Below are 14,171 nucleotides of genomic sequence, written 5' to 3' on the forward strand. Positions count from 1 at the left end.
TGAAAGACTGGGGCCTTCCACTAAGTAGTGGCATAAAAATCAATGTTGCATGGTTCACCATCATCATGAGTCTTATTTTGTGGAGTTCATGTAAAATTTCTTGGAAAGAGAAAATGCATCTGATGCAATAATTAAAAGAAATCATGGCAGCTGCAAAATATATGTGGGAGTAAGCATAAATTTATCAATCAATCCTGGTTCCAAATTGGCATTTAAAAAGGCAGGGGCCGTAATTGGAAGAAAGTGCCAAAACTTCTAAAATAGTTTCAAATTAACATAGGCTTTACAATAATTATTTCTTTTTGATATCATTTTTCTTATTTACTGTCTTAATTGTTATCTTTTAGTAGGTAAGATGTAATTGGTTCTGTTAACTGAAGTTTACATTAATATGTAGCACCTCAAATTTTTCTAGTTATAGTACAATTTACTAATTATGTGTATTGCTCAGAAACACTTTTCTTAATATAATTTGAATTTGCTGTTATGATAGACTGCTTTGTTTGTTAGTTTTATATTTTTCCTATCAGATTTTGTATTTTTTTCATTTACTTCATGTTTATTTTAGATTTTATTCCATATGTGGATCAGTTCATGGATGATGACTTAGTGATTGGTACAGGATGGACAGCTTCTATGTCCCTGAGGTTAATGAAATAAATTTGACAATCTTTTAACTCATTTCCAGAAATTCTTTAATGTTTATTAGCTTTTATTTACAACTGCAGTCATTAATTATTCCTAATTTTCACTGTTCATGAAAGATGTAGTATTATTTTGTAGTAAACTATAATTCAAAGTTAGTGATAGGAATTAATTTTCATTATTCATTTCTTAACTGCAATATATTTTTATTGCGAAATTTGAATCTTTTTAAATATTTAGTTTGAATTCAGTTTTTCTTAATTAATTAAAATGAAATTTACATATTTAACTTAAAAAGTGGCAGACAACTCAATATATAGAATAAACAAATCAGGAACATGTTGCTTATTTATAGGAGTAAAGATTTAAACAATATAAAAATGCTATCATTCAATTTAGAATTCATTGAGAAGGTATACATTAGGCAGATGATGTCGTATGTAGTCTAAGTAATGATATCATAACTGGATGAGGCCTAAGATTCTGATGTCACAGTCTCGTGCATATTTCAGAATGGCTTAAATAAGTTACATAAATACTAAACAAAATACTGGAAGGTACTGACAGTTCGTTTTAATACACTCTATAACAAAAAAAAAAAAAAAAAAAAAAAAAAAAAATCAATGCACCAAGAAGGAATTATTCCATTGCTTTGCAATTTCGTATGCATAAATATTTTGACCAAATATGCAAATTATTGAAATTTGGTGTCCAGTGAATGAATAGTGTGATCTCCAGTGCATCCAGCAGATGTATATAAGGAGCTGTTCTTGAATTGTTGTTAAACATTTCTGTTGCATTGCAATTTAGGATACCTTTCAATGACTGAAAAAATGCCTTGCCGCAGAATTCGACCTCATTATAAGCAATGGTCAGAGTAAGAGGCAGTTTGGGCAAATCGGAGAAATGATCATCATATGAGTCAAAGTGATGCAGCAATTAGAAGAGGCTGGCAAGTATGGGTGGACATTGGCAGATTTCGGCGTCATGGTGGTAGCAGTCAACCTAGGGCCATGTCAGATCGGGAGGACAGAGTGATTGTCAGATCAGCTGTCACAGTGCCTGATTCATCGCTAACAACCATCAGACGTGCGACCCGCACACGAATGATTACCATGACCATTCACAGACGGCTGATAGAGCGAAATCTACGCTCGTACAGATGGTTACGTTATCTGTCATTCATGCCTGCACACTGTCAAGCCAAATTACAGTGGTGCTTGGCTCAATCAGGTTGGAACGATGCTAAAATATGTTTGTCAACTGTGAAAAATTGCTTCAGGAGCCACATGGATATGGCCTGTAGGCTACCAGTTTGAGACCACTGTGTCAAAGTATAGGAATAATGTTGAAGTGTTCCATTGAAAATCAATTAAGACGTGCTCACTCTCAAGATAAGTATTCATCATAGTGCTTATAAAATTTATGCTATATTTTAACAAAGGTCTGTTTCTTATAACACATTTTGAAAATGATTTGAGAAATTTGAGCTGAGAAATTTCAGTCTCCTAATGATGCCTGCCGTAGATGACTATCCACTATAAACAAAGACCTATTAAAAGAAGCTATCTCTGAAAATCCACATATAGAGTTGAGGAACTAACAGGCAAACTAAATATTCTACAAAATACAGTATAGATCATTTGAAGAAGATTGGATGTATAACATTAAAAGAAGCTATCTCTGAAAATCTGCATTATAGAGTTAAGGAATTAACAGGTAGACTAAGTACTCTGCAAAGTACAGTATAGATCATTTGAAGAAGATTGGATGTATAACAATCTATGGACACCCCTTATTTTAACAGAGCAGGATATGTTTGCTGGAGTTATTTACATGAAATTCTTTTCTGAAAAAATAAAGAAAGAAAGAAACTCTCTTTTGACATAGCTCATTACTGCACATGAGAAGTAGATGCTGTGCAATAATGTTAGAAGAAAAGCATCATGATATAAACCAAAAGAATATCATTTAGTAACACTGAGAGGGTGTCTGCATTGTAAAAAAGTAGTGCTTAGTGTATGGAGGGACTGTAATGGAATTGTATACTATGAATTGTTGCCACCAATCTGGCAATAAATCTGGAAAAATACTCTTCCCAAATGTCAGTTTTAAAAGCAGAAATTGAAGCAAAATGCCCATAACCAACCATTTGTCAAGATGTTATCTTCCGTCATGACAATTCCTGCCCTCCTCTTTCATAAATGTCAGGCAAAGATTTATTGATTGTGATTGAAATATTTTGTCCTCCTCAATTTTATTAGAACTGCTGTCTCAGATTTTCAGGTCACTTCAAATTTCTCTGAATGGTCTGGAGTTCACTTCTTTAGAGACTATACACATTGATAAATTCTTTATGAATCACTAGATTTAAACTGAAATACTTATCAGCACATTGATAAATTCTTTATGAATCACTAGATTTAAACTGAAATACTTATCAGCACATTGATTAATTCTTTATGAATAAACTTAATGACTTTTTTAAAAATAAAATTGTCCATCTACCTGAGAGATGGCAAAAAATTTTAGAATGAAACAGGGCTTATGTGATTTAAAGAAAGTTTCTTATGTTTTTCTACTGTTTCATTTGTATCTATCATTAAAAAATAAGTAAAATCACAGAACATTTTTGATACTGCAGTATAATAGAAAATATATAAATTTTTTATGTGTTCATGATTGTTTTTATTATTGAAATATTTGTGTTTGTATTTCATTTCCAGGCCTTTAGCTTTCACCATTCTGGCTGAATTTGTGTTTCACATTAGAGAACAAATGCCTGCAAAGACTTTAACTATGGCAGTGTATACCTTTTCTGCAAAAATTGAGGATGAGTCTCTTGAGCCAATGGTTCATGTTTTATCATGTAAGCTGTTGCAAAACCTTGTTGAATGCATTCTTAAGATATCTGATGAGAATTTTAACAGAGTAAGTATATGTTAATCTTTTATAATATAATGTCTACTGGGAAATTCTGTCTGCTTGGGAAGGGAAAGAAAATAATATAGAGTGTCGCAAACTCAACATAATGTGGACTGAGAGACTGTCGAGTTTTACCGAATAAGGGGTGGGTTTTTCAGAACTCTAAATATTTAACTCTAAATTACTCTAGAAATTTGGAGCACAATATTGGACACGGAAAAGTACAGCATGCAATTAAATTAATGGTGATTTTTTTTGTCAAGTTCTAGCACAATAGGAGTCATAAAAAGAACAATACCCTAACATAATTCAGTAAAAAAACTTACATACAAAAATGAAGAAAAATTATTAGTAGTTTTTGGTAGGAAAATATTAGTAAATTGTCGTACACTAATTTGTCATTGTGCAGCTTCATCCAGTAGGCGACAGAGGAACAAAATGTGCCGAGATATATTAAAAAAAGTTCCTAAAAAGTTGCTGAGTTATACAGAATGTTGAGATATTGGGAGTCGAGTTTATGGGTTTGTACTGTACAGGGTGTGTATAATTAAAGAACCCTATTTCAAAGCTGTCTGTCTAGAAGCGAAACCACTGATCAGAAAATTGTTATTTTGTGGCAGACTTAATGAAGGGATGAAAATGTCTTTTAGCGGGAAAAAAAAAATAATTACAAATAACATCATCAGAGGCATCATAATACTAAATTATACATTTAACCACATCTTTACGTTAGTTTTACAATTTTACAAATTTTGTCACAAAAAAAAAAAAAAAATGTTACACATGAGGGCAATCATTTTCAGCTACCATCTGAAAATGCAAGTTGGTATGTTCCACAGTTGACCAAAGTGTGTGCTGGGAAATGTTCAGCACGTGGTGTGAAATGCTGGCTTTAAGATCAGGTAAAATCTTGGATTGTCACCATATATTTCAAATTTATCGTCACCATATATTTCAAATCAAGATCAAGTCTTTAAGATCAGGTCTTGGATTGTTACAACTTACCAGATGTTTCAAATCTCCCAAAGCCAAAAATCGTATGGATTGATGTCTGAGGATGAGGGAAGTGACACATTACGAAAGTGCCGGCTGTTTTGGTAAAACAGTTTTACTAATAAAGCGTGATCTTGTAAACTTATTGTCATTGTGAAGAAGCACATTGAAAATAAAGTCTCTGCAGATGTTTCTATGTTTTATAACAGCTACTATATAACATTGACAAAGATTTACATTTTTACTATAGGTTTTCAAAGCAAAATGCTCTCTCATGACACTATTTTCAACTTTTTATTTTTTTTTTTCTTTTCTGAAAGACATTCTCATTTCTTCATTAAATCCGCCACAAAATTTCATAGTTCAGCACGTTCACGATCACTGGTGTCATTTGTAGGCAGCTTTAAAATAGGGTACTTTAATTATAGACATCCTCTGTTTTTCATATCTTTACTAATATTTATGGCACAACATAATTTCCATCTTTATTTATGACCTCTTGGCAGCTTGATAATAGTTTATAGAATGATTTTTGAAAAATGTCTTGTCTTTAGAGACGAAGAACTAAAGTAGTGTTTGGCTGACATCTGCTTCAGTTTTAAAATTTTGCAAGAAGAGAAACTAGTGTTAATCAGAGGGTGCTAGGTCTGGGGAGTGTGATGGATGCAGATGAATTTCCCAGCCTAGCTTTGTGATTTCCTGATGAGTCACCAATGGAGCATGTGGCCTGATATTATCATGATGCAGTATGATGTGCATCCTATTTGAACATCAGTGGCCTCTTTTCTTGAATGCTATGTTTAAATCATTTATTTGCTGAATCGCTTTCAATTAAGCTTTCTGGCTTTGAAAGATCATAATGCATTGGTCCTTGGACATTCCACTATATATACAGCATTCTCTTATTCAGGCTGAAACTTGGTTTATAGGTCGAGGAAGCAATTTATCCATGCTCACAGTATGCTCTTTTCCTAACAGTGTTTTTGTAGTAATCTGCTTTTCATCTTCGGTTATCATTTGGTCCTAAAAGGGTTTGTTTTTGTCCCAAGCAAGCAAAGATGTACATATGACAACTCGATCATACAAATTTTTCTCCCATAATTCAAGGTATCCGTGTGGAATATTTAAAGACCAATTATAATTTCTGAATATGGTCCAAAATGGTTTGTTGAGCTGAATTAAACTTTTCCACAATTTTTGATATTGTCAGAAAATTATCTTGCTCTGTCATGGTATTGATAATGTCATCATCGATCAAAGATGGCCGCTGAGAGCGTGGCTTATCATTGAGGTCTGCTTAAAAATTTTTGAACCACCTCTTACTTGTTTTATCCAAAACTGCATCCCCAACAAAATTTTCACATGCTTCTGTAGCATTTCTTCCTTGTTGTATTTTGCACAAAATACATTGTCAAAAACAAAAGTATATCATTAATCATGTTCACATGATCACATTTGCTTAAGGTACTTGTGTTTCAGTTAATTTAGAGGAACAGATGTTTATAATCAAATGATGAAAAGTGACAGCCACATTGCAAATGGAAACTTTTGCGGTGCCCTCATTCTGAGCTCCTAAGAACCTTTTTGTGGTGCTCCCTTTTATTTATTTATTTATTTATTATTATTTTTTTGATGTCTTAAGTGCATGGTTATTTTGCCTAAGTTTGGGTTCAATCCATCTCTGCATTGCATGACATTGTGCTGATGTGTATGATCACTCTTTCAACCCTTAACATCTGTTCCAAACAATAAGGTCCAATGGTCCAATGCTGCCATGTCTACATGTCATTTTTCTAGATTTAAACTGATGATCTATAATCTGGAATCACCGAAGTTCTGATGATTCTATATCTCAGACTTTATACCATATGTTTCTTCTTCTCCTGTAATTTATATTATGTTTCAAAATTTCTACTATATGCATTACTTTATACTATTTGCTTGAAATTTTAGTTTAATGTAAAATTTTGACTAATGACAGTGAAATATTTTGCTACTCAGATATCAGAATTTCGAATGAAATTTAATACATGTGTAGTAACTAACATACCAAGAGTGGTCAAACTTCATGTCAATAAGAGCTTCATGTTGGAATTCAGGAATGTTCGAGAACCACAACTAGATTTCCCAAAAGCCACCAATTCATTTTACAGCATTTTAAAAATAGTGAAACGTTTCAAATGGAATGATTCATCTGATTCTAAACTATCATTCAATGGCAGTTTATCTTCTGCCTGTGGTGATGCATCGGAAATAGTGCAAAGTTTTGTGGTGTCTTGGTTTTCCCTAATTGCAGTTTGATATAGTAAAAATTACTCTGTTCAGTTTTTAAATAATCTAATTCTTCTTCAGTACCTACTTGTAAATGTTGATTAATGACAGCTTCAAATTCTTCTTAAATCTGGATCACAGCAGCTTGTTAGAAATTCTCTAAGATTCCAATTGCCGTAAATTTCTCATCCATTTGCTAGTCAAATCAACTTGTAAATTATATTTAACTTTTACCAAATTTTGTGTAATATTAAATGTTTATGATGCATTACATGTGTTTTCTGTTCCACTCTTAGACCAGCCCAAGTAGACGTAAGAAAATTTTGTAATGCAGATTTTGATTAAGTAATCTATATCTTTTATTAGCTTTAGAACGGCATGCTTAGTGGTGAAGTGCTTAAGATCACAGATTGCTGGAAGTTTGACCAGGCAAATGTACTGGCTGCATGGCTGGTTTTCATGGTTTTCCTCATTTGCAATGTGGATACAAGCCAATTTCCCTTAGAAAACACAAAAGGGGCAACAATCCCCTTAGGCAGATAGACCTCGTATGCTTTGCCGTATTCAAATAAGCTTAGGTTAACTTAAATTGAAAATCTGAAAAGCTATTCACAACAGCTCTTTCTTTTCACTAAATGGAACATTTTTTAAAAATTTATTTTATTTTATTATTTTTTAATTTTAATAATGAAAATGATTAGAAAATTTAAAGTGTGTGGGAACTAATTATTTTAATGTAGTTTAATTATTTATTTGTTTGTGTTTGAAGATAACTACCGAAAAATTTTGTATTGAATTTCTCTAAATTTGAATGTGGATTAAAATTTGTATTGAGTAATGCAAATGATTTAAACTATTTTTTGAAGAGTTATTTGAATTTCAGTTTTATCATGCTCACAGAATATGCTTTAATGTATTTTTATCAAAGAAAAGTAATATATTCTTTGCTTTTCAGGATAATGAACTACTTATATTATTGCTTGAAGTTTTTACAAATAAAATTAAGGTGTTTACAGAAATACAACTTCCTGCCATCATGCTCAAAACGTAAATATCAGTAAATAAAATATTTAATTTTTTTTAACATTAGCACTTTTAAATTTATTTTTACCATTTCATATAGTAGTGAAAATATGTTTTTTTGCCTCATACTTTCATATGATTTTTTAAAGGAAACATTGTTGATAAATTTTTCATTTAATAAGTTATATATGTTGAAATTATTTTTCCATGTTTCTCTCCTTCTGCAGGCGTGAGAAGTTAAAACAGTCAAATCCTGAAAACGCTCAAGCTGTATGTGATTCATATAGTGAATTAAATGGTTCAGAATTTTCATTTGAAGTTACATCATCACGAAGAATAAAACATAATATTCCACTTAATTTTGATCTTGAGCAAGAAATTGAAATGGTAAGACTTTCTGTATCAGTTTTTGAATTTATATCACTTTTGAGTAATTTGAATTATATTTATATCACATTAAATGAGTAAGAGGGGTGTGCATATCTTAACTTGAAAATCCTTTGGCCAAATTTGACCTTTTTCATGAATGTACTATGAGCAAGTACTCATTTTTTCTGTTCATTTTTTGTTTAATCATCATTAATGGTGATTAAAGCTTAATGGTGATTAAATGCTATAGTGAAAAATAAAGCAAGGGAACTTTTTAAAATTCCTTTATGATTTATATACACTCATGTTCAAAATTATCTTTACATATACAGAAATAATGATATTCCATGAAATATCTAATCAATGCAATCCATTTTTGCAAGAAATGTTTGAAAGACGAGTTTAGTAAGCATTATGCAATAAAAAGTGATTAAACGGTTTCTGATATGCCCGGCAAGGCATTACGTCATCTGACAGTGAGTTGAGCATTTTCTGTAAAATGAATATCTGAGTGAATTTCTGCAATACAATATTCGATTTCAGTGTGACTCGAAATGGTTTGTTATGGCTCTGAAGTATTATTTGGAAGAATCTGTAAAGTGGTGAATGATTCACCATTTAGAAGCAGGGCAGACAATCATGAAAACAGTATGATGTGTGAATACTGCAATACAGGCTATCTCTGTGCTATGGAAACAATTTCAGAACTTTAAAAAACTGGTGTAAGGAGGACAAGGTTGTAAATAAATAAGAGCTGCTTCTCAAGATCGATATCTGAGTAAAACAGCCCATCATGACAGGAAGTTTACAGCTCAGCAATTAAGTTCAAAGTGTGCAGCCGCCACTGAAATTATTGTATCATGGCAAACTGTATAAAAGGCTTAATGAAAGAGACCTTTATGCCAGTAATTCGAGGGTATTTGTTTTGCTGTCTTCACAATGAAAGAGGGATCACTTTAATTGGTGCAAAGAACATCATAACTGGAGTGAATAATAATGGTTCTATTTTTTCATTAGTAATGAGTTGAGGTTTAGTTTAACATCTGATTCTAAACATGTTTAAATCTGGAGGGAGTTATGAATGCAGAATATTCCTTAACATTATGCAACGTGCCCATTTTGGTGGTGTGATGGTATGAGGAGGAATAATGATTTATAGACTGAGCTTCTACACATTTTCAACAGTGGATCTGTGGCCAGATAGAGATACTGGGATGAGGTCTTAGAATTTTATGCAAGACTTTTTATAGATGCATATGGGTCAGACTTTTTATTCATGGATGATGATAATTGTCTGTATCAAGCAAACCTTGGTGATTAATTTCTTGAAAGTTAAAACATTGAGAGAATATCTTAGCCAGCAAAATCTTCCGATCTTAACCTGGCAGAGAACTTATGGGACTATGTTTGAGAAGCATTTGCATAGAGACATCCTCCTCTTAGAAAAGTAAATGTCCTGAATACTGCATTGTTAGAGGAATGGAACTAAATCCCTCAAACTGTAGTTACCAATGCTAAAATAGTTGTGTAGAAGTCGGGAAATCACATTCCATATTATTCGGTCTACCGGGAAGTTCTGTCCATTTTTGGAATAAAACAAAATACAAATTTTCCTTACAGTCAATAAACTTTATTAAATAATACAATTGCTATTATTATTAATAAATTCTTGCCAGCGTGATGGCAATTTGTATATTCCATTTTTGAAAAATGTTGTCTCTTTTGATACAAAAAATTGAACCAATTTATTCTTTGATATCTTCTTCATTTTTGAATTTTTTGCCCTTCAAAAACTTTTGTTATGACAAAAACATGTGATAGTCGGAGGGTGCTAAGTACGATGAATATGGTGGATGGGACAGAATTTCAATTCCTAGTTCTTCAATTTTTTAACGAGTCCCCAAATTAGCATGTGGCCTGGCATTATCATGATGCAGTATAATGTCCTTCCTATTGAACATCGCCGGCCCTCTTTTTTTTTACCTGCTTTCTTTAAATTTTTTTAATACCTATTGAACCCCTTTTTTGGCCTGCTGTCAGTTGTTGACAATACTTATATAGAAATAATGATATTCCATGAGTGAGCTTTTCGTTTGGTTTAAAAAGCTCATAATGTATTCGTCCTCGAATGTCCCACCATATACACAACATTCTCTTATTCAGAGTCAAATTTGGTTTTAGAGGTGGAAAAGCTATGTTTTCCGGGTTCACAATATGCCATTTTCCTTATGATGTTTTCGTAGGTAATGCACGCTTCATCCCCAGTTTTTATCCGGTTCAAGAAGGGCTCGATTTTGTTCCAAGGACGCAGAGATGTGCATATGAGAACTTGGTCATCCAAATTCTTCTGACTTAACTCATTAGCCGCTGGTGTTGTGTTGATGCAACGGTCAAAATAAATGCGTATATAAATATAACTACCTAAGATATCTTATACCAGCATATGATTTTGTGTAGGGAATATTATAAAGATTATTTCTGTAAAAAAATATTTGCCTTTAATGATTATTTTGTTTATAATAATTAATCTCACACTTTAAACAAAATTTTCGACTGGGTATTTTTGCTGAAAATATTTAACGAAAGTATCGCCGTCTTTATGAGTGATCTGTTTTTAGTCGAGGTCACCGTTTATCAGAACATTACATCAGTAAGATGTTTATATTTGTGTTGGGAAGGAAGGGAAAACAGGTGTTGCGCTGACGCAACATCAGCAGGAAATGGGTAGTCAATCTCCTTTTTCACTCGTTCCTTTCGATGTTCTGGTTCATGTTCTGGTTGTTTAAAAATGCCTAGAACGAGGTATCTTGCATTAGAAAAAGCCCTTCAAAGATTTTTTGATGAAGAAACAGATGATGATAATGTTAATAATGACCAGAATGAAACTGATATTGTTGTTGTTCCCCCAGAAATTGCAGAAACTAGTGACGAAGAAGAAAGGAATGGCAATGTTTTAAATAATTATAATGATATTTTCCCAAATGATACTGCTGGGGAAGTTGAAATTCACGTAAGGAGTAAGTTTCAGCCTTCTAAAAGCAGTTATAGTCATACTAAAAAGTTTAAAAAGCAGAAGATTGAAATCTTGAAGTGGATAGAAAAGAAACTGTTAGTTATGTCTCAGGAAGAACATGAAAAAAGAGATAGAATAGAAATTGTAAAAGACAAAATACAAGGTAAAACTAATGCAAAGATTTTCGATTTTCCTTTTGGTTTAGACATTTACTCTCTTCTCATTGAACAGACAAATATATACATGCTCAGGGGAGGGGGGGAAAAAAAAAAAAAAAAAAAAAAAAAGCTCAGAATTTATTGGATCTGAAATCTATATAGAAGATTTATTGGAATATTATTGCTTACAGGATATCATTCTTTATCTCAAGAAAAAATGTATTGGTCTTTTGATAAGGACATTTCTGTTCCTGTTGTACAAGAATCGATATCATGTTTGCAGTACAGGAATGTGAAGCAGAACTTGTATTTGAAAAATTAATGTTAAATATCTTTTAACCATTGTAATGAATTATATTTGCATAGCCAACCCTACTTTTGCAGTTATGAGTTTTGCAGTGATTTCAAATGTATTTCCATGTAGTAACCATTTGTGCAGAGCTTTTCCATCTTGTGAAAAATATGCATATTTCTCTTTGGATGGCATTTACCAAATTTGAATAAAAACCCTTTTCAGATATCTACCAATCTAGGAAATCTGCAATCTACAATTTAGGAAAGGTTTTAAGATTTTGACCATGCATGTTGCTATTGTCTAAGTGATAGCATGTTCAACTAGCAAGTGGAAGGTCCTTGGTTTAAATCTTAGCAAGGGCATAATTATTTCTTTGTTTCCTTTTATAAAAAAAGCCTAATATTTCTACAGTGAACCCCCAACTGAAATATGCTGAGGGATAATTCATCACTACCTGAGTATTGTGTCTCTCCATAGGAACCCTTTTTAAGTAGGGAAGAATGTAAGAAATTATCAGTTTTCTTTGTGTGCTCTCATACCCAATTAGCATATCCAACCAGCTGTTTGAAGAGCCTTTGTTAGAACCTCAGTGAGGACATAATTATATTTTTATATTTTCTGCTCCAAAAAGACCGAATATCTTTGGAAGTTAAGTAATAAAGGTTGCTTGAAATCCTTTGCATTGTACAAATATATATGCAATCATTTAGTGCAAAATCACCATCTAGTGGTGCTAACATATTTAAGTATAGATTATATTTTGAATTACTTTTAAGGTTTGGTAGTTAATTTTTTAAAACATATTTCTAATTTGCAGTTTTTTTACTCTAGTCAATTTGAATTTCTGTATTTAATATGTTTGATTTTCTTTCTAGAGTGCATTTAATATTCCTGTAGCTGAAGATTCATATCCTTCTATTTCTGATTTCAAGAATTTGGTGAAAGCTCTTATTGAAGCAGCTAAAATCACAGCTTGGGGATTCATCACTCCTAAGAAAAAGAGAAGTAAAAAATTTTCCATCAATTTGTTTTCTTATCTAACATCTATTTGAGCAATGAAGTAAAATTTGTCTACCTTGTGAATTAGTTTCCTTTGCTATGGTAAGCAATATTGTTAAACTGAATATTATAGTCATACATATAGTAAAAGTGTGAAAATACACTGGAACTTCGAGATACGAATTTAATTTGTTCCAGCATTGAGCTCGTATAGCGAATTTCTCGTATCTAAAAACAAACTTACCCATTGTATATAATGGAAATAAAGTTAATCTGTTCCGCACCCCCAAACATCTCATTACCATCTCATCTTCAGTCCACGTACCTGGTGTTTTTCGGAGTAGGTCCAAGTAAAGATTCTTAGCCTTAGCGCAAATAACAGTTTCCGACACTGAATCTCATTTTAACTGTTTCTCATTAATCCACACCAACAACAGTTTCTCAATATTTTGACAATCCCGTCACTTTTACATCACGCTTATGTTTATCTATGATTTCTTTCTTAATTTCAATGGCCATGGTTTCTTACTTTTTCTTTGCAGCTCTCTCTGAGGCAACAATTTTCTTGGGAGGCATCATGAAATGATTATTTTCACATTAAAAGTGAAAAATAACTAGTACACAAGCGTACAAACATGTTGATCAAAGAACACTAAATGATCTGACGAGGGGATTCCCTGAGTCGAGCCCAATCGGGAAATGTGCCACGTGCTCAACAGCCTGGCTTGTTGCTCATTACTCGAGTCAATGCTTGTATTTAGAGATGAATTTTTTGCTCATGCTTTCCTCATATCTCGAATTTCTCATATATAGAGCTGCTCGTATTTTGAGGTTTAACTGTAGGATAAGATGAAACAAAATCTCTTGATTATGTAACAAATTTTCATATTCTATTCAAGTCACCATTCACAATCAGATAAGTACATAATAATAATAATAATAATAAAAGAATTGTAGAAAATAATCTCTTTTAATTATAACATTGTTTTATTTCAGACATATAATAAAAGCATCTCCAAAGGGGGGATATATCAAGGAAATGAGTATGAAATAAGTATTTATTTTTAGATAATGCTGACCATAAATTGTAAGAAACTAGATTCACCTGTGATTGTTATAACTGAATTATAGTGTCAGAACATTTTGAAATGTATTTTAGCTTCTGCTTCATTTGCCAATTTATTTATTGGCAATATACTTCTCTATGTAATCATGCATGCAACAATAAAAAAATGGATATCTCTTGTTTATATTTTACACTTCTAAATCCATTGGCTGTCAGTATATGGTGTCCTGTAAGGCCGTATGTTTTATATTTCTTATGTATCAAATGTATCTGTGTGCTTTTGCTCATTATCTTTCATAATATTATGCATCACCATATTCTTTGAGACATTTTCTCAACAAAGTAGGATTCTACATTCATATGTTATTAAACTATACTTGCATGATTTATAAATTTTGTTTCTGTTCATTTCCA

The 14,171-nt window shown here is 32.1% G+C and overlaps 1 protein-coding gene across 1 annotated transcript in view; it reads left to right on the forward strand.

Moving 5' to 3' along the window:
* Nucleotides 1–14,171, forward strand: part of LOC118193461 (transformation/transcription domain-associated protein-like) — a 313,501-nt gene that overhangs the window by 64,221 nt on the left and 235,109 nt on the right. The window contains exons 11-15 of the mRNA XM_085816144.1: nucleotides 569–647; nucleotides 3,372–3,576; nucleotides 7,790–7,881; nucleotides 8,085–8,244; nucleotides 12,568–12,697. Of these exons, the coding sequence (XP_085672270.1) occupies nucleotides 569–647; nucleotides 3,372–3,576; nucleotides 7,790–7,881; nucleotides 8,085–8,244; nucleotides 12,568–12,697 (666 nt within the window). The remainder of the gene's footprint in view (nucleotides 1–568; nucleotides 648–3,371; nucleotides 3,577–7,789; nucleotides 7,882–8,084; nucleotides 8,245–12,567; nucleotides 12,698–14,171) is intronic.

Source organism: Stegodyphus dumicola, chromosome 4 (genome assembly GCF_044657685.1).
Source record: "Stegodyphus dumicola isolate Sdum_Otavi_A_Nest chromosome 4, ASM4465768v1".
NCBI lineage: Eukaryota > Metazoa > Arthropoda > Arachnida > Araneae > Eresidae > Stegodyphus > Stegodyphus dumicola.